This window comes from Meles meles, chromosome 7 (assembly GCF_922984935.1).
Source record: "Meles meles chromosome 7, mMelMel3.1 paternal haplotype, whole genome shotgun sequence".
Taxonomy (NCBI): domain Eukaryota; kingdom Metazoa; phylum Chordata; class Mammalia; order Carnivora; family Mustelidae; genus Meles; species Meles meles.
In genome coordinates, this window is record NC_060072.1 from 143,724,789 (window position 1) to 143,746,375 (window position 21,587).

Sequence of the window (21,587 nt, forward strand, 5' to 3'; positions counted from 1 at the left end):
CCTATCCATCCCAAAATAAAATGAATGCTCTCATTCATGAGACCAACTCAATGAACAGAGTGGTAACTGTCAAGGGTGTTTCTTAATTAAAACACAGCAAAGATGTAACCTAGAGGTATAGCATTGAGAACAGAAAATAACACTAAGTTTCATTGTTGTTAGCTGAGAGGTTTGGACAGAGATTTCCTCAAGAGATGGGAATCCATATGTCAGGCAAATCCTGTCATCTGTCGCTCAATGGCTCTCAATCATTTCTAATAAATACCCACTTTTTTTTTAAATCAAAAGCTTTCAAAAACCCCAACAATACAGATGTAATTATATGTTAGCTAATTAACTAATTAGCTGATTAGTTAATTAACTAAGCTATACTAAATGAATTTGCATGTTATGAGCCCAAGCTACCGTTACACATTTAGTTATGTACATATATGTATAAATACATTTGTATGTATTTTTTATTTAGACTACACATGATGCTTTAATGCAATATAAATTCACATATCCCTTGCAATAACCCCAAGTCTTCCCAGAAGTCTGAGATCTATAGGATGAAACCAGCGTATACTGTCTAAAATCTTCCTCACCAATCTTTCAACTTTATGAAAAAATGGGAGTATCACTTACAGAAATAGAACATGTATTTCTTTATTTGAGAGAGAGCGTGCCCCCCCCCACACACATGTTGAGTGGGGGGAGGGGCAGAGGACGAAGGAGAGAGAGAATCCCAAGCAGACTCCCAGCTGAGCTGGAGCCCATGGCGGGGGCGTCCATCTCAAGACCCATGACATCATGACCTGAGCCGAAATCAAAAGCGCATCACTCACACTGAGCCACCCAGGCACCCCTAGAAGTAGAATTTAAGTATAAAAATTATTCAGTAATTAAAAACAAACAAACATGCCACTAGATCTTTAGAGTCAAACTGCCTGGATTCAAATCCCGGATCCCCCAGTTACCAGAGTGTGATCTGACGTTACCTACCATCCCTACACCTCAGTTTGCTTCTCTGCAGAAAGAGGAAAGGGACGGCCCGTAAGGCATGGGGTTACTACAAGGAGTACATGAGCCCGTGTGGGCGATGCTGGAGAGGAGTGAGCAGCACCACACTCTTGTGACCAGCCAGTCAGGCCAGCCAAGTGTCACAGGTGTCGGCTACGTTTCACCCAATCCAGAATTTGGTCTCTTGTCTCTCACCCCACATGTTGTTTCTTTTCGTGATTAAAGTCTGGAAAGACGAAGGGAAAAACACAAAGTCTCCAAACAGCCCCACTGTGAAGCATTTGTTGAAACATTTAACGTTTGTTAAACCATAAACATACGTTTGCTGACAGAAGCTGTCCTGCCACAGGACATTAGATATCACTTTGGCAGGCCTGACGACTGCCCAGTACTCGCGAGAGGACGTGTGACAGGTACCATACACACGTGTGAAGGCACAGCATTTATGCCATGCACTGTATTTCCCAAAGCACCTCCGCCCTCCCGTGAAGGACAGTACCGGCTAGCCTCTCCTTCCCCACAAAGTCAGCCCTGATACAAGTGAGCGCGCTAACAAGCTCATGTGAAGCCGAACTTTCAGACAGCCTTTCAGTGCAAACCAAAGTGTCTCCCTGTTTCATATTTGACTTGCAACAGGATATCCAGCAGCTCTCGGGGGACGGGGCCAGGTCTGTCAGCTGGTGACGAGAGGCCTGCTGAGGCGGGCTCCACACGCAGGTACCACTCGGCTGCAGACGAAGTCTCCGACCTACATCCCGGGCTCCTTTAAAGTTAATCTGAACACACTGTACGTGAGAGGAAATGAAAAGTGAGTTTTTCTCCTTTACCATGGCACTGGGACTTCCTGAGTGTTTCATTCCACTGCTGATTGGTCCAGAACTACTATTTCCTTCTAACTATTCCCAATTGTGTCTGTCAGACATAATTAGGGTTGCACACTAAAAAGAAGTGTTAAAATGTAATAGTGCCATTAAACCTGACAAGTATTTTTTTTTTACTTTGACCCCCAGTACATCAGGAAAAACAGCTATTACCATTTGACATCTGGGTCCAAGGGAACCGTTATATGTTTAAGCCTTCTTACACATAATTTACATAAGTAAGAATAAAAGGAGAGCAAAAGCTAGTTTATCAGAAATTGTACTAAGACTATAAACAGCATGCCCTTTGTGTCACGTACATTTTGGTGTGTAAGAGCATGAAAAATGAAAAAATATTGTCACACATCCTTGTAGCAAAACAAAATGGTTTTGGCTCTTGTTACAAAAACACTGCATCGTGAAGCACTTCCTGATGAATGACTAGCTGGGTAACAAAACTTCCTGATGAATGACTAGCTGGGTAAGAAAACCTTATTCCTTGTTTGTCCTGAGAAACACTATGCAGTCGTCAATTTTAAGTTGAAAATTCATCTAGCACATTGTCATCTGAAGACCCATAGTCCAAGATTTCTTTTATATAATCAACTACTTTCTTTCCTCCTCCTCTTCTTCTTCCTTCTCCTCTTCTTCACCAACATCATCATCACTCAATATCATCGATTGTCTCATAATCGTAAAACTTGCCAGTTTTTCTCTTTTCCATTGTAAGTGGAAAATGAACAATTCCACAATTCCACATTTTCAACTATATTCAATGAAATTTTTTTTAAAGATTTTATTTATTTGACAGACAGAGATCACAAGTAGGCAGAGAGGCAGCCAGAGACAGAGGAAGGGAAGCAGGCTCCCTGCTGAGCAGAGAGCCCGATTCGGGGCTCGATCCCAGGACCCTGGGATCATGACCTGAGCCGAAGGCAGAGGCTTTAACCCACTGAGCCACCCACGTGCCCCTATTTAATGAAATTTAAAAGCAGACTAAAACATGGTGTTTTCAAGCCTCTCTTATACATTCTTGAGGTAGAATAGAATACTCTGGTCCCACAATTAGAAAAATAAAGATAAAAAAAAATAAAGGATGACAATTTATTTCACTATTGGATCATCCTTATCTAGGTGATTCCATCATTCTTTTTTTTTTTTTTTTGAAGATTTTATTTATTTATTTGACACAGAGAGAGAGAGACAGTGAGAGAGGGAACACAAGGCAGGGAGTAGGAGAGGGAGAAGCAGACTCCCTGCTCAGCAGGGAGCCCCATGTGGGGCTCAATCCCAGGGTCCTGGGCCGAAGGCAGATGCTTAACAACTGAGCCACCCAGGCGCCCTCTTTTTTTTTTAGTATAGCTGGGAATAATTGATGAGCAGTGATGAGTCAATAAAGTAATTCTTATGATGATAAATAAGCAAAATATCTCAAGATATAGGAAAATACAATCTGTAAGATTGCATAATGTAACTTAAATTTGCAAAAGAGCTCAATGGACCCATATGGTAATAGCAGAATAGAATGAGCTTTATTTGATTTTTTTTTAAAAAGTAAATTTTCTCTTTGTTCTTTTTTAAACCTTTAAGAAAGAATAAATATCATGAAATGTCAATACTTTCAAAGAGTAGGAACTGCCCAAGGAAAACACAATAAAAATGTTATGTTAAAAAAGCAAAACACAAATAATGTTGAATAAAAAGAGTAAAAGAAAACTGTACTAGTTATTTCAACTAACCAAATAGTCTCTTCAGAATTAAAAAAAAAAGGGACGGGCACACTGAAAAATCAGGAAAACTGATACGTTACGTCAGGAAAAGTGCCTTCGTTTTTTAAAGTAAGTATCCTCTAATGGGACTTTAAAGATAATGTTTAAAAATCAAAACATGGAAGGAAAGTAGATACTAATGGATAATAATTTCACATTTTTTAAAAAGAAAATCAAGTTTCAGAAAGAATAACATTAATGCTTTTGCTAAATGATAAAAGGAATTTTCTCTGGATACAAGTTTCCTAAGGTAAATAAATATTAAATCTATTCATTTATAACTGCTCTCACAAAGTTGCACAGAAATAACAAAGTTGTTATTTTTCTTTCTAAAAGAAGCCAGTGATGGTTTAAGTTGTATAGTTTTTCTTAGGACTTTGAAAATGCTTTTTTCTCATCTAGCTGGATAGTCATTAACACTCACAGAAAAGGAAAGACTGCCACCTACCGAACTGCCGTCACTTTCCCATTAAAAAAAAGAAATCAACATTCTTATTGATGCTGCAGCATTTGAAGTCTCCAGCAAGAATAAAATGGATAATTAAATAGTACTGTGTATATTTAAACCTTAAGTTTTTACTACTAATACTTGATAAAAAGGAATTATAAGTTTAAATCAGTCGGATGACATGAATGAGAAATAATTAGTGAGTGTTAACTGCGCCCATGGCAGTGTATTAGCACAGAGCAGGAACAATTAACCAACACCGTCATAGAACATCACCACACTCACAACAACAACAACAGCAACAAAACAAAAAAAAAAAAAAGAGAGAGAAGGAAATTACTGCTTCTTTCCTTTGGTAAAATTAGATGTAAATAACTATTCGAATTATCTCAAATGAAATTCTCAACTATGTCTAAGGTTTAGAAAAAGTTGATTCAGGGGCGCTTGGGTGGCTCAGTGGGTTAAGCCTCTGCCTTCAGCTCAGGTCATGATCTCAGGGTACTGAGATCGATCCCCGCATCAGGCTCTCTGCTTGGTGGGGAGCCTGCTTCTCCCTCTCTCTCTCTTTCTCTGCCTGCCACTCTGCCTACTTGTGACCTCTCTTTCTGTCAAATAAATAAAATCTTTAAAAAAAAAAAGAAAAGAAAGAAAGAAAAAGTTGATTCAAGGTTCCTAAAAGTAGATCAGTAAAACTAAAGCCTCGCATTAAAAAGCAATGGAAGGGGCGCCTGGGTGGCTCAGTGGGTTAAAGCCTCTGCCTTTGGCTCAGGTCATGATCTCAGGGTCCTGGGATCGAGCCCCGCATCGGGCTCTCTGCTCCGCAGGGAGCCTGCTTCTTCCTCTCTCTCTGCCTGCCTCTCTGCCTAGTTGTGATTTCTCTCTGTTAAATAAATAAAATATTTAAAAAAAAAAAAAGCAATGGAAGAGACGTCGGGAAATTTAAGAGGGGACTGCGGACGTCTGGCCAATACAATCTGCACAGCCTCCTGTGCCATTTTCTTTCTCTCGAAGCTAATCAATTGTATAAAATTTGGAGTTATGCTATGGTCTTCAGGGTCAAAAGACCCGTGCCAGCTGGAACAATATCCCACTTCACAGGCATGCAGGGAAGTCCCTTTAACAGGTACGAACTGAGCCTACTCTGCGCCACGGCACTCCACACACCACGTCAAGGTTTCCATATTAGAAAGAAGTAGGGCCCACGGCATCACAAACGTGTACACTGACTGCCCTGTACATGGTCTTTTTTCTGGATATCATGGCATGAGAACCATTATACTTGGTGCTGAGACCTTCAGGAACAGACTGTAAACGTGGCAGGTTCTAAGAAGACCGTATTGAAGATCTACCATAGCAGATAACATCTTTCTCATTCATTTACAACTATCCCACGGAGGCTACTATTCCCATTTTACAAATGTGGCAACTAGGACAGAGGAAAAGTGAGCAGGCACACTCTACTTGGGAGGAAGTGAAAAATGGCTTTAAACTGCCATACTTCAATGAAATAAAGTTAGAAATTTTGGGCAGTCAGTCCCAACCTAGTAAACTAAAACTTAATGTTTAATCTCTTAATTAAAAAAAAAAATGTTAGCTGTTTTCCAGTAATTTCTGTTCTAAGAATTCAATGAACGTTAATTCAGTGTCCTACAATGACAAACAGGGTCGTGGTTAAATATGCTCATTGCACCTGAGGTCAATGAAAGGAGAGTCTTTGCACCCCCAATATGGTGCCTGACACAGAGCAGAAACTCTGAGTAAACCAGTAATAACAACAATGAGTAAAACTGGGCTTCTTTAAAGCAAGTGTATCTACTGCCCTTAACAAGCAACAAAGTCTGCACTGTATCTCAGGTTCAAGAGAGATTACAGAGTCTTGAACTCTACCTGATTCCTTTTTCAAAAATAAATACATGGCAGGGCGCCTGGGTGGCTCAGGGGTTAAAGCCTCTGCCTTCGGCTTAGGTCATGATCTCAGGGTCCTGGGATTGAGCCCCACATCGGGCTCCCTGCTCAGCAGGGAGCCTGCTTCCCCCTCTCTCTCCGCCTGCCTCTGTCTACTTGTGATCTTGATCTCTCTCTCTCTCTCTCTCTCTGTCAAATAAATAAATAAAGTTTAAAAAAAAAAAGGATACGGGTTACTTCATAGTAACTCGTTCCCTTAAAAAAAATAAATACATGGTTATGGTAGACCATTGCCTGAGGGATATGAGATCCAGTCTAAGTTTTAACTCCAGATCAGGCCCGTCTGTTCCCGGATCACCCACACAGTCTCCCAAACCCTGGCTCTTCTCTCTGTCATATTCTCTACAACCTTTCACCGAATCCCATCCATGCACCACCTCTCAAATCCGGCCCTTCCTCGGCCCCTCCTCTTCATCGCAGTCAGGACGCAGCCCCCCATCTCTGCCCAGGGTGACTACAAGCAGCTCTAGAACACTCTTTCCCCATAGTCCCCTCCCTCTTGAGTTTATCCTTCTCATTGTCACCAGAATTCACTAATCTAAGCTGCTTGTCCCAGCTTCTTAGAAATATCCACTGATTCCCTCACTCCTTATAGAATACTGGGTAGACATCCCATGTTATATATTAAAATCATAAGTAAATATTAGTCTGATCTCTCTTTCTCCATATAGCTCGGATTCTAGGAAGGCCCTTTCTTCTCCGTTCAGCTCTGTATCTCCAGAACGACGCAGCATGGCTGGCACGCAGCAGGCTCTCCACAACTACGTGAATGAGCGACGAAGTGATTTTGAGTCCTCTTTAGTGCCACTGGCACAAGAGCAGTTGATAGCACTAGAAATGAAGCGGACAACTTCATGTTGCTTTATCAGGAAAAAAGAAAGCTCTATGTAGCTAAGGCAGGTCATTAGTTAAAGAAAATGCAATTACTGCCCTGAAAAGATTCAAATGCAGGAAAGCAAGACGGAATAAATCCTAACTTACAACAAAAGCATCAGAGTATCAGCCATGTAACATCTATTGCCCTACGGCTGATGGACCTCCTGCTCCCAACACACACGCACACGCACACGTGCTCAAGCACACGCATGAGTGTGGGACATTTTCCGAAAAATGTAACTGGACAAGAGAGATGTTTAATTTCTGGAGATTTTGAAATTTGTGGGTAAAAATAACAGAATCTTTTCTTCTGTTGTGGCTCTGGATACTGCAAGGGGAAAATAGTAAGTAAAATATCAAAATACTTAATTTTTCTAAGACACTTGAAATGATTACTTTGTGGATTTAGAAACATAAAAACTATCTTTCTGTAATATTGGAAATGTGTTCTTCTTTTTATAAATCCAGAGAGAATAAAGGAAAAAAATTGAGTAGGAAAGAGAATTCTGCCCAAGGCCACTCTAAGTTATGATCTATCATATCTGAGCACGATGGTACTTTTATCCTCTGTCTTGAAATACATACATCTCTACCTTAGGGCTAATTTTGTTGGTTTGAATCCAAAGCCAGAGAGAACCAATTTTTAAAAAACCTGTACTCTTTATGCTGTAGATAAAAACTATTTCAAAGGATGACAGTAAGAAGGAAGAAAAGTAACACGAGTAGAAGAATCAAATAAGATGTTATCAAGACATGATTTCCCCCCAGGTAACCAGATTCAAGAGGTCAGTGTGAAAGAAAAGAAAAAAAACTTGAAGAGTCACGAGATAAACCTTTCTCTTTTCTTATGCCTATATTCTGAGAACAATACCGGTGATAAAGGGTGCAAAGGACAGTAGGCTAAGACTGAGACATCTAGGACTTGACTTCTCTGCCACTCAACAGCTGTGCAGTTTCCACAACAGTCTGAAGAAATTTCCCTAAAGACAGCATCCTTTATCCGTGTCTTGAGTTCACCTCTCGGGCAGCCTCAAAGGACTTTAGTTTTGTGCAATAAGAGGTGGAACGCAGAATGAATGTAGGATTGAAAGAGGGAGCAAGACCGGTGTAAGTTCCTGAGAAAAAGAAAACCAATAAATAATCAGCCAACGGGACAGAGAGTCTGAGAGGCGTGGTAGGAGACGCAGTTTGGGGAGTCTTCTATACAGCTGGTTCTTGAAACCATGGAAGTAGATTAGATCACCCACTGAAACTATATACAGTGACAAAAGCAATACGCCCAGAATCGAATTTTAGAAGCACCCACAGTTTAGAGGCAGAAAATCCATGGAAGATGGGCCCATGAAAGGCACAGAGAATGAATTAAAGAGTATTTTGAGTCTGAAGAAACACAAGTGCCCAAAAGTGATAAATTCAGCAAAATGGTTCAATGAAGGGAATCCTGGGAAGAAAAGTGGCAAGTGTGGCAAAGTACTTCTGGGATCTTCCCAAACTGCTACATAAAAATGTAGCAACATGAGGGGACAGAGTTCACCCAGCGACAGCAAAATACAAGGGGCGAAGGCCGACCACCAAGAGCCACAAAAGCCAAGTATTGCCTGTCTGTGTGGGGCACATGTCCAGAAGCCACGGGGAGACTGGCCAGAGAGCGCAGAACCGCAGAAAGCCAGGAGGTGCCCCCTGAAAGCCTCAAGGACCAATGTGCGAAGAGTCGCCCAGAAGCTGCATGGGTGTGACTTCTTCCAGGATGAGGACAGGAAAGGGGGTGGGGGCACAGAAGCCAAGGCAGGGTCTCTGGAGGCTCAGGAGTCCAGTTCTGAGCTTTCATGTCTGACCCACCACTGCTCTGCCCACGACAGAATCCACTGAGAAGAGACTTGTTAGGACCACATCACGACCAAGCAGAAGAGGAAACGGACATCACGGAGCTAGAAGATCCAAATGCAAGTGGAGCAAGAAAACAGAAACTCTCAGAGAGCCTGTTCTGTGCATTACACTGAACAGGAGAGGGAGCACTGCGAGCTTCCTTCTAGATGTTCCGAAACTCCACTCATACACACACAACTTCCCGAAGAAAACGGAGACTAAACACCAGGACAACACGTCTACAGGCAACAAAAGTACATGAGAAACACATACTCAAAAAGACAGATGGAAACACTACCGGACTACTCTGACATGGTGTACAAGGCATGAAAGAACACAAATCAACGTTAGCAAAACTCGGGTATGAGGTGACAGAGCTCAAGAAAGCAGCTGTATGACCCGACGCCGTGTATATGCTACGATCACAGACCATCGGGATGAGTAACAGGAGAGCGAAAGGAAAAAAAAATTGAGCCTGTTCCAGTAATCATGAAGGACAACAGGATCAGTATTACTCCTGTATGCGTCATCTCAGATGCAGCGGAAGTGTGGTTATGGGATGTTCTAATTATATCCCCTGTTCATGCCTGGGAACCAGAATTCTTAGTTATGGACAAAGTATCTACTGATATAACAGTAGATATATCTGAGTCTGAGTCTGAATTGGAAAGGTCTGTATGGACTCATGAGGTACCCCGCCCCTTGTCTATCCATTCACATACATGTGTGCATATATTTCTGAGTACAAATATTTACTGCCTAGAAACAATGACCGGTTGTAACAAGTACCCCGAATGCCCAGATCATGGACATGAAATGCCATTTCCCTGGAAGCCAGGACTCCTTGAAAAGGATTCCAAGTGTGGGACAAGAACACACAAGATAAGCCTACAACATTTTGATACACCAGGTTGCAAGGATGCTGTCAAAGGCTACTAGCATCATGTTAAAAGGATTCGGAAGCCAGACTGAAAAGGCTGCCACTGGCTAAAGAGGGGACAATCCAAGTTGCAATAAGGGTAAATATTATAATGAAAGAAACCTATCAAATATGTTTAAATCTATGAGTTCATAACAATATTTAATAAATAATTATCACCTATGGATAAGGAACCAATTTGTTATCTTGAAAACTGGGTGTATAAAATGAAAGAGCATTTCACTGTCGAGCATTTACCCTCCTTTCCCTGTCTGAATTGGGCCTCTAAATAACTAAATAGTGAATGAGCAAAAGGCTTCCCTGATAAAATTATTCTAATGAAAGAATGAAATAAGTTTAAACCTTGCGACTCCAAGGGATTAATGCGTCTATGCAGTAAGTATCAACACCGCTAACATCAAAAAAGTGAAAACTAGACATGCGTATCAGCCTCCTGACAAAGGAACACGACAGTATGTACATCTTGCCGAAGGTACTAAACCAGAGTCGGCTCAAGCCTGAGATTCTCGCTGTCAATGTGCAGAAACACACTGGACTGCACTAGGAGCACACGATCAGCAAAATCCACTGTGGGCAATCGTTCCAGTCAAATGACCCAGATTCTCCAACAAATAAATGGTAAGAAAAAGGCAGGGATTGGGCTGGGAGATGGGGGCCTGCACAGGAAAAGAGACTTAGAAGACACGTCATTATGTAAGTGGCGGTGGCTTAAGCTAAAGGGGCTTGGGCTACCCAGTTGACTGAGAGAACTGAAGGTAAGAAGTAACCACTATGAGCTTCGGATGGGGTTACTTTGGAGGGAATGGACAAGGGGCTGTGAGTGCGGCTGGGCACATGGGGTTGGGAGGAGCTTCTGGGGTAGTTTTATGGTGAACTAGGATGTGTCTAAGAGGTATCTGCCTTAAAATAATTCACGAAGCTACACCTCCCCCAAGAGAGCAGTTAGGATAAAAATTTCATTTCAGTCAGCCAATTAGGTAGGAATTGGTGATCACAGTGAGTACCGTTCCAAGGGATGCAGGCAGGAGTCAGAGAGCACTGCTCGAGAAATAAATGGCAGACTTCGGAGTGGACACCGAGTCTCGACTCAGAAGTCACAGTGTCTTACGTGAAAAGATCTCGAAGGATTCATACCTGTTAAACAAGGCTACTCGTGGGAATTGGGAGTGTACGGAAAGTGAGGAGGACCTTTCATTTTACGCTTCATATACCTGGACAATGTTTTATTTTTCAGTGCTCCTGTTACTTTTGTTATTTTAGACTTGTAAGTGTTTATTTTTCAGAAGGGCTCGATTATGAAAATAGGAAGCCTAGGGAGGAGAAGAGACAAATCAAAAGAGCTCCAAAGAACTTCCACAGAGGAGTTTAATTTACGGAGATAGTCCACCTTCAGCAGGGGTGTCTAACTCCCAACTCTGTATGGGCTGTGCATGGCGACTTCTTTCCAAAGAAGGAGGGAGAGAGTAACTTCAAGGGGAGACACCACCTCAACCAGGCGGTCCAGGTCAACCTCGGCAGTGGGGAACTGCATCAACAGCCCACACCCCTGACACGATGAGAGCTTTCCCTCTGTGGCCTTGTTCCCCCAAACTGGTAAGCCCCGTCTGATCAAATTCCAGGAGAGGGGCATTCTATAACTAAAACTGTGAAGGTCATCGAAAACCAGGAGAGTCTGAGGAAGTCACAGCCCACAAGAGCCAAGAAGACATGACAATAAAACCACTGGCATCCTGGCTGGGATCCTGAACCCTGAAAAGGACATCAGGTGAACACTAAAGATTATGGATTTTAGTTAGTAATAACATATCAATACTGACTCATTGATAATAATGAAGGTAGCCTACTAATGTAAGATTAGTAACAGGGGAAGCTGCGTACAGCATGTAAGGGAACTCTGTACTTACCTTCTTGAGTTTTCGGTCAAGCTAAAACTATTTTAAAGAAAAAGTCTATTTAGAAATTTAAAAAAAAAATTAGAAACCCAAAACATCACAGTATCTTTACCAAGTGCAAGGTGAGGTGGGTAAGTTTCTTAGTGTAAGGAAAGTCGAGCAAATGCCTTCTACTTGTCTTGTTCTCACACAGATAGCTTGGACCAATCAACAGGCCGCCTTAGAAGACTCTCCCAGACCAGCGATCCAGTGACCACCCTCAGAACCCAACCATGACTCTGGAATAATATGCTATTTTCAGACATTCTTCAGCACAACAAAACAGGGAGCAAAAAATATGTTACGCGTGTGAATCTGAAAATATGTATGGCAAGCGGAGGAGAGAATGTTCTTGGATAAAACACACCGGGTGCCAGCCATCAGCACTGGAACAGTCTTAGCAAAACGTGCATTTATAAAACATCGTCTGAGAGGTCTCATGTCTGAACCTACAAGAGGATGCAAAAGGCAAACATTCCCTCTGTTTTCTCTCCCGAGTCACCCCCAAGCCGCAGGGGGTCAGAGTGCTCCACGTCCGCATCTGCTCCAGCCCGCCTGTCACCTGTGCGTTCCTGCAGCCCTGGGCCTACAACCACCACCGTCCTGGATTTATTCTCCTTGCAGACTCACTTTACAAATGTATACTGTGTTTCAACTGAGAAGGAAATTCCTTACGCGTGAGGACGAACATTCACGGTTCTGTGTCCTCTGCGGGAAGTGCCGTCCGTGTCTAAATGAATGGCTCACTCGCCCTTCTCTTCTGTCCGCATCTACACAAATGGCTCACTCGCCCCTCTCACCTGATGCTCGCGGACATCCACGCGGCAGGATTACTAAACCTCTTACAGAAGACGTGTATGGAGTTCAGAGAGGCAAAGCAAGCCATGATGATGATAAACTCAATGAGCCACTGAGTCACGCCCGAGTGGCTCCAGGGGCCCAGGCTTCCTCCACGACCACCTGCTGCTATGCCCTTGGCAGAGCGCTCACAGTGCTGCAGGCCGACAAGGCTATTCTCGTGCTCTCCTGATATGAACCCAAGTGAACGATCGAGAAGTGCGCAGTCTCGTGACCATACTCTGCTTGTTGTATTTTATGACCCAAGTCTGGCCTTGTCTGTGACTCTTTTTTTTTTTTTTAAGATTTTATTTATTTACTTGACAGACAGATATCACAAATAGGCAGAGAAGCAGGCAGAGAGAGGAGGCAGCAGCTCCCTGCTGAGCAGAGAGCCTGATGCGGGGCTCGATCCCAGGACCCTGGGATCATGACCTGAGCCGAAGGCAGAGGCTTTAACCCACTGAGCCGCCCAGGCGCCCCGCTGTCTGTGACCCTTACGGAATTAAAAAGCAAATGAAGGAGCTGGGAAACAAGCAGGACGACCACAGGTGTGCACATCTGCGCCACGCTCCGCACACTAACCAGAATACTAGGAACTTTCTAACACGCTACACCCGTGGGGGAGAAAAAAGATTTCAGATTGTGAATGATTTATTACGCTGACTTGGGAGGCTATATTAAAAAATGGTAACCACAGGACTGCATTTTATAACCTTGTCCCTGACTCGGAGGAAGAGGTTCGATAAGCATCTTATTGTACTATCACTTCTCGCGTCCTCGGGACCAAGTGCACACTTTGTGAATCAGCAATCTTTCTGCTCCTGAGAGAATCTGTAACCGTTAGCTGAAGAAAGATGTGCTCAAGGCTTATGTTATTTTCCTTTCAAAATGTTTATAATTTATACTAATGAATTAACTGAAATAAGATTTTTTTGGCCTCAAATAATTCGGAAGAGAGACTCAAAAAATTACTGTAGTAATTTCAGACCGAAGTCAGTGTTAAAATCCCAAAACTGTTTTTCATACTCCGTTATTGATATCTTACAGTACATACTGATATTGATTCTGGGGCAGCATTTACAAGCACTAACCATGAATTTCCTTGTGCAGCATTTGGAGGCTATAAAAATAAAACGAGAGGGACTAAGTGGTTAAATGCTGATGACTATCAAAGTCCTCAGCTTAGTTTTCAGTAGGGAGCTTGGCAGGGCTTATCGCGTTATTAAAAATGATTCAATAAACTCTCTAAGTGAATAAATGCAGGTTACGCATGGACCAATGATGAGCTTGTGCGTGAGTCACGGGTTAAGATTAATCACATGTCCATCTGAGTCCAAATTTTTTGAAAGGCCAGGAAAAAAAATTAAGCAGTTTGTTAAAGAGGAGGTAGGAGAGATATGCAAACCACAAAATAGATTTAGAAAGCTCAAAAAGGCCCAAAGAAAATGGATTAAAATGTTATAAATGGAGAAGATAGTAGTCTTGGTTCAAAAACATGCCAACTGATCATGCTCAGAATTCCTGACTGGTGAAACTTACCGCTAATTCACTGATCTCAGACTCATCATCACCCATCACCCAGAGACTCGCTGACGTGCTGGTCGTTTACATCAGTGTGGCTCCCTCAGTTTCCTGTGTAACACCATAAGGTTCCTCCCAGCACTGGATTACCATTCACACTTTCTCAGCACAATTCCAAATTTTGTACTTCTTGTCCTTTTAAGTGGCCTTTCAGCTAACGTATCATGGGCTAACTTCACACTGCTTTCACGAAGATGTCTACGATGCTTCTAAATCACATTGAGGGACGAGAGCAAAGAAGGAAATTCCAGGCCTGCTTGATATTCATGATCTGTCTATAAAACAGAATTCTCTGCAATCCAGCTACTGACCAGGCCTCTGCCCAAAAAACCCTCCTTTGATAATGTTGGTACTGAAATGCAATGGTTATTATTTTTAAAATAAACAAATACGTGTTTAGAGAAGTTATAATAAATAGAGGTTTCTAAGGTCAAAGACGCTGACATTAGGGAATGGGGGGGTTTCAGACCTCCCATGGGGGCTACAAAGAGCAAGATTGCCTCAAAGTTAATACAGGCTACAGATAACAAAAAAAGAAAAAAAATCAGTGGTGAGGAGGAGAAAGAATTTTAAACAGGTACTATGGAAAGTTGGGATGACTGAGATACATCTGTGGATTTGCAAGTCCTGCTGTTACTAGTACAAAAGTAGGCCTGGAAAGAAGAAACAACGAACTTCCACAGAGAAGACCTCACAAACAGCACTTCACTCGGTTCAAGAACATTTACGGCAGGCACGCTCTGTGTGAAGCACTCGGTGATGCCAATGGCTGCTTCAGCCAGTATCCCCAAGACCCCACAGCAGGCAAGTCCTGAGCTGACAAGCAACGTCAGCTTCCCAAGCCACTCAACTCCGAAAACCAGGACACCTACCTACCTAAATTTCCACACACATACAGCTACCAACAAGCCTGGGTACGGTGCTGCATCGCTGACCCATCACGGACAGCACCAGCGCTCCGCGGGAGGCACCCCCCCGGCACCCAAGATCCACAGTGTCCGAGGCGGGGACGCCAACACAGTCAGTCCTCCCCACGTAGGGCCAGTTTTTCCCCAGCTTTTCAAATGGGGCAACACCGACACACAGACTGCACAACTATTCCAAGTCTAAAGCTGGTCCACGAAACAAATGGGGAGCGCTCCAAGATGCCATTAAAGTGGAACGGGAGATTATAAGAAACGAATTACAAGAAATGGGAACCTTGGAGCATTGCTGGTGGAAGGTAAAATGGTGCAAACATAAAGGTAAAAAAGGAAACGAACTGCAACTTTTCCATCTTTACAAGGAAAAAATATTACGTGCATGAGAGATCAGAAATGACTATTATTTCTTTAGAACCTTAGTGAACTTAGATGACCAACATGTAAAATCACGCAGGGAGGAAGGAACTCTGCCATGATTGACGACTATGCCTGATTAGCTATTATTTTTTAATCAAAAATTCTATATGGCCAAACAATAAACATTTCTACTCCTTGTTAAAAAACGAAGGTAAATCTGCATGACTAGTGACTAGTGAATATTTACTCACTGTCTGTTTCCAGTATCATCTGACTCACATTTACAATAAGAGGAAAGGACAAGAGCGACCCCAATTTTCCTTTATGATGCAAAGATTTTCTAATCAATTTAATATCCTGTTCCCATATAACACATCTATTATTGAAAATTTAGAAAGGAAATAGATGCCTGAAAATTTAGGAAGGAAATAGATGCCTCATCCGACATAACCTGGACTGTGCCATAGCTCCGCCGGGTGATGACAGTCCAAGGTTGTTGGCTTAAAGGTTAGACTAGTCTGCAAACAACATTAAAACATTTTGATTGCATTTCTAGAATTTGTATGTTGGCATAGCATTTTATATAATTCAGGAAAAGTAAGATTAAAATTGCAGAAAAATAGTTACAAACGTATGAGTAAAAAACGAAGAAAAAAACCACAAACCTTCTTGTGCAGACACAATGGGCGGCATGTAATCAGGAATGTATTCTTTTCTTTCCTCCGCATCTTTGCTTCCAGGTTGAGGAAACTGAAGGACATTGTTCTTACTAACAGGAAATGAAGGAATTTGATGTGGGAAAGTCACAGGTTCAATATTGTGAATATAGTCTTCTAGTTCATGAAGACTGACCCCCATAAGCTGGAAAGCTTCACCAACATCATCCAAAATTGGGTCTGTCCGGCCATCTGAAACAAAGTCAAGAGCCAAGCAAATTATTTAAAGAAAACTCCATGAATACTTTTTAAAATATTAAGAAGCAATGAGGCTTGCAGGTAGCTCAGAATCAAATACGCTACACATACTTAAGACTGAGTTACTGGGAAGAATTTAAGAGACTTTGAACAAAACAGCATGCTGTCTAAACATTAGAAAGCCGCTTCCTGAAGTCAGTTTGAAAAAGGATCCGACAACCAGACCATTCACACTAACAGTCGGCTAGAACCCAATAAATATCAGAAGCAGTTTACCAACGAACAGGGACTGACGAAATGTAAATGCTCAGTAAATATTACCACTACTGTTTTTTCTAATCAAGCGACTAGAATGCTGTGCTACATCACGTCCATTATACTGTCACCATGGTTTAGGGATGCATCTCTGGAACCTAAAACAGTGGAACAGCGGCCGGCATACAGAGGGCACTCTGAATATTTGTTGAATGAACTCGAGTACTTCCTCCCCTGCCATCCCACATTGTACTCTGTCTGGTTCTGGTGACCCACAGTCAGTGCGGTGGAGCAGCAGATGATCGTCCTGACTCATCATCGGAGGGTCAACAGCAGCCTAACCCTGTATCCCAACGCCTACATCAGTCACCTCGGTTCACCTCACCACGCGGGAATTTTGTCATTTTGCCCCATCACAAGGGCGAGTGTTTAGTACTATTCGTGCTTTCAGGCATCCACTGGGGGGTCTTGGAATGCATTCCCTGTGGATGAGGGGAGACTATACCACTGAATCAATTTTTTTAAATCCAAGAAGATTTACAGAAAACACTTAGCGCAGAGAGATCACTTATGAACAGATTTTAAATGTTATTAGAAGACACCATACAAAATGGGTAGAAATAGAAGGATACAAAGTTAAGGTGAAATTCTCTTTACAAAAGTGGTGTTTTCTGTTTTGTTTTTTAACTGAAATTTCCTATGACCACTTCAAATTCAGTATGTCTGGAATTAAATCATGCTGTAAAATGAAAATAACCCAAAGTTTATAAAAATTAGACACACCCTTGCTCACGCCCACATAAAAAAGTTCTGGAAGGATATACATCCAACTGTTAACAATTTCAGGGGCTGAAAGCTGCAGTGCAGAGGGAAAGAAGCAGGAGACTCTAACTTGTAACTTCAAACACTTCTACTGTCTCTCAATTTTGCTACAAGTCGGGGTTACTTCCATGATGTAGAAAACAGCAGGGATAAATAAAATGGATATTCATTCTTCCTCTTAATGCTGTAGATATGCATTTCAACTCTCCTATTCCTAGGAAAAGCACTGGTGTTCTCTTAGTCCAGAATAAAGGATCATCTTGAATTCTTCCATATGCTTTCCAATTTCAACACAAGACCCTCTGGTTCTCCCCTCTTCCTGCCCATTTCTGGCCCCAGATTTCAAAACTCTTGCTTTCCCTCTCTTCCTACTGTCACTCCCAGTTCAGTTTCCAGGTCTCCTCGCTTGACTCTTTCTTGCACTCAAAGAGAGCACTATTTTCTTTAAGATAATCACTTTCATCACACCGTTTCCCTCCTTAGAAGCACAGTGTTTCCGACCATGCTTTCATTTCCTCTAAGTCCCTCTCAAACCTGATTTCACTGTTTCACGTGTCTTGTAACACCATCCTAATGAACTAGCCACGCGGGTCAAGCTGGCCGCCTCACTGGGACTTCATCACAGTCAATCCTACTTGGATATCGTAGATGATGCTTTTCTCTGGCCTGGCGTCCACTCCATGTCTACACAAACAGGCTTCAAAGCCCAACTCAAATCTCATCTTTCCCACGAAGTCGTCCTGCCCCAGCCCACAGCCATCGCTCCTTTACCTTCTCCCTTTTGCAGTTACTGCCTATATCATGCAATTCTTGTTACAAGTGCTAGTCCTGGAGAGTCAATCTGAAATATTTAGCACCCGCTTTCAGTGCACACACACGTATTTAATACATGACACAAAGCAGTGAGAAACACCTGCCCAGAATGCTTTCACAAATCATTACTTAGGGAAATGTACTGATAGCAACTTCTGATACTTGCTTCAACTCGAGAGCAATTTTTTCAAAAAGGAGCAAACACCATCAGCTTATTTTGTTCACAGTCTGCACCCTTGTCCACAACCTGTGGGTTGATGTCTCCAACACAGTGCTCAGTTCTCCCCTCCTGCCCCAGATTTTATTTATTTATTTATTTATTTATTTAGAGTGCGAGCAGGGGGTTGGGGCAGAGAGACAGAATCTCAAGCAGACGCTGCACCGAGTGCTCTGAGTGTAGAGCCCAACACTGGGCTTGATTTTATGACCCTGAGATCATGACTTGAGCCAAAATCAAGCCACTTAACCGACTGTGCCACCCAGGGGTCCCAGGGCTCAGTTCTCAGTGGTGCTCAGTGAATGTTGTCAAAAAGTAAAAGAGGATTTAAGGGAGGAGAATAGAAGACTGCACAGTGGTAACCTGAGGTCAAAATTCGAGCTTAAAACTAGGATAGTCCATAACTAATAAGTATACCAGGAACCAGCATTTTCAGTAAGTCACAAAACCATGATCATGAACCTGATAATCACCTTCTCACTAAAAGCAAGAAAACTGACTACAGAAATTGGGTAATGTCTGTTAACATTAACACACGGCAATGATTACTCGACTCTGGAACACCTGGTTACTTGCGGTGCCAGCACGTACTCTGGTTCTGTGTATAACGCAGGAAAGGCAACTATGTATTCAGGGGATCGTGTCATTACCTAAAAGTACAGAACATCTGTCCTCATTTAGGGAACTTGGTAGCAAAAACATTAAGCTGGACTGTGTACAACGGCAACAGTATACTCAAGGACCATGAAGGGGGGGGGGGGGGCGGGGAGGGAAGAAAAAGCAGCAAAAGCCAAGACAGCAGTGTGCTGGTGGTGTACTTCCAAGATAATGAAGATGATAATGAATGAGAGTTACTCCGCAGTGCCATATTTCCATCAGAAAGATCAGTGAAATCGAGCATTGCAAAAATACACATTTTGGAACTCAAAAAGTCAAGTGACTAAACAGCTAGTATGGCAGTAGGTTGTCAGTTCATTCATTTACTCAGCAAATACCTCCTGGGTGCCTAGTATATGATGGCACCATACTAGGTCACAGAATATAATATAATAAAGTTGTCGCCTGGGGAGAAGAAAAGGAAAGGGTGAGAAACAGACACAGATAGTTACAAAACAAGGTGTTACATACAGGAATATGCACAGAATTCTGAGGACAGACATGAGTTTCCCAAATCAAGTGATAAGTGAATCTCAAAATAGAAGTAGCACTACGGTTAGACCAAGGGGTGAAGGTTACTCTAGGAAACCCCACACAACGTTTTGGACAAGGCAGGTAGTTCGCATGGTTGCAGTAAGAACCGCAGGATGTAAGAAAAAGCTCACGACGAAAACCATGTGCTGTTGAAGAGCTGAACTTTTCAACCTGTAAGCAACAGAGTACAAATTAAAATATTTTTAAGAATGACACGATCAAATGTGTGTTACGGACAGATTCTTTTGGCAGCTCTGTGCAAGCTGAAATGGAATTGGGGGCCTAAGATGTAAAGTGTATCTGTGGGGCTCAAGTTTCCAATCTAGGAACCACTGTAATGAAGCAAAATATTTTATGAAACACTTCACTCAGTCCTACAGCTTACCCACCTGAAGAGTAACAACCCGAAATTTCAATGAATGGTAGTTCCCCCTATATACAGACATACACTCGCACACACACTTATTTCACATTAGTGCGCTGCCGTGTGGTTTCTATCAAGTATTCCGAATTATTAAATGCCATCAGCCATAGATACTACTGGACACTCACTTAAAAATCATCAATGCTTCAGCCCAGACTACCTGGGGACCCTCATAAGTTGCCTGTGTTCCCTCCACTGCACTTTGATAACCACTGCCATAAAAATATCAAGGAGGAAATCAATGAGCAACGGAGATGTAAGTGAAAGCTAATCTAAGTGAAACTGGCAAAGCTGGCCTCGGGAAAGAGAAAGCAGGGATACTCTCTACGAAATGAACAAATCCAGAAAGAAGAGGCAGTGTCCCCGACGGAGCAGAGCTGTCAACGAGTATGTGTTGTTATGAGCCGAAGAATGGCTAGCCTTGTAAGAAACGGCCGGTAGACGGAGCGCCTGTGACAACTAGTTGTAGTAGTTTGCAGGCAAGGGAGGCAAAGGACCAAAGTAACAGAGGTTGCAAGGCATTCTGGAGGTGGTTCTACACGCAGCAAAAACGAGATGATGAGAAAGACCGACGCATATTTCCCATCAGAGAAGAGGTGAGAGGGTGTGGAGCTGAGAGCTGAGACAGGGGTCCCGGCTGGAGGCGGGAAGTTAGTGGGTGAGGAAGAGGCACCAAAGGGATGACTGGAGTTTCCAGGGGCAGTGGAATCCGAGGGGCGTCAGAGGCCGAGACAATGCCCGATCTCTGGGTTGGGGTAAAGGACGAACACCTCGGAGACGCGGAGATAGAGAAGGGAAGACCGGAGGTGTCACTCGTGACTGGCCAGAGGCAGCCCTCCCGCACCCAGCCCGGTACTCACACAGCTCAGAGTACCGATGGCAGCCCCGTCCCAACTGCTGCAGATAGCGCTGCAGCACGTCCGTGAGGAGGTGGCAGGCGCTGAGTTGCACCGAGTCCCAGCCCAGCGCCTGGCAGATCTGCGCCACCGAGACCCTCAACAACGACCTGGAGTAACTCTCGCACATCCCGCTCCGTGGACTCCACCGCAGCCCTTGCTGCCACTCTCTCCACCCCCACCGCCTAACCTTAGCAGAGCCCTCGATTCATCCTCTAGGGCCCCCGCGGCGGGGAAATCGTCCCCCCGACCCCTGGCGACCACCTCAAAGCGCCAGCAGCACGGAGCGCGCCAGCCTGAGAGCCGCCATTTTGGGCTCGCTCCGCCTCCCGCTGGACGGTCGCCGGGGCGAGGCAGCACTAGCCGAATGCTGAGCGCGCCAATGAGGAGGCTCCGCCCTGTTGGAACAGAGCGATGGCGTCGGTAGCGACTCTCGGGCCTGGAAGGATGCAGGAAACGGCTGGGCTGAGCGCAGGTGGAGGATGCGCCCGAGGAGGCAGGTGCTTGGGGCCTTCCCGGGTGGGCTCGCTTGGAGGGGAAGGGAGAGGGGACCGTCAGTGGCTTAGGGGCCAAAGAGGGAGTCAGGATATGAAATTGAAATGCGGGTGTTAGAGGGAAGTGGGAACCCTAGAGGCTGTGAGCGCAGGGGCGGGATTTGGAGCGTGGGAACTTCAGTGCCCCCAAATGCGGATCTGAT

General features: G+C 43.5%; 1 protein-coding gene across 2 annotated transcripts in view; it reads right to left on the reverse strand.

Moving 5' to 3' along the window:
* The window catches only part of TAF3 (TATA-box binding protein associated factor 3), a 170,085-nt gene extending 148,881 nt beyond the window's left edge, over positions 1–21,204 (reverse strand). For both annotated transcript variants that reach the window (XR_006819758.1, XM_046013706.1), the window contains exons 1-2: positions 20,855–21,204; positions 16,024–16,266 (exon numbers count right to left, since the gene is read on the reverse strand). Coding sequence is in view for 1 of the 2 variants with exons in the window: in XM_046013706.1 (XP_045869662.1) it covers positions 16,024–16,266; positions 20,855–21,020 (409 nt within the window). In the remaining variant the exon portion in view is untranslated. The remainder of the gene's footprint in view (positions 1–16,023; positions 16,267–20,854) is intronic.
* Between the last annotated feature and the right edge of the window lie 383 nt (positions 21,205–21,587).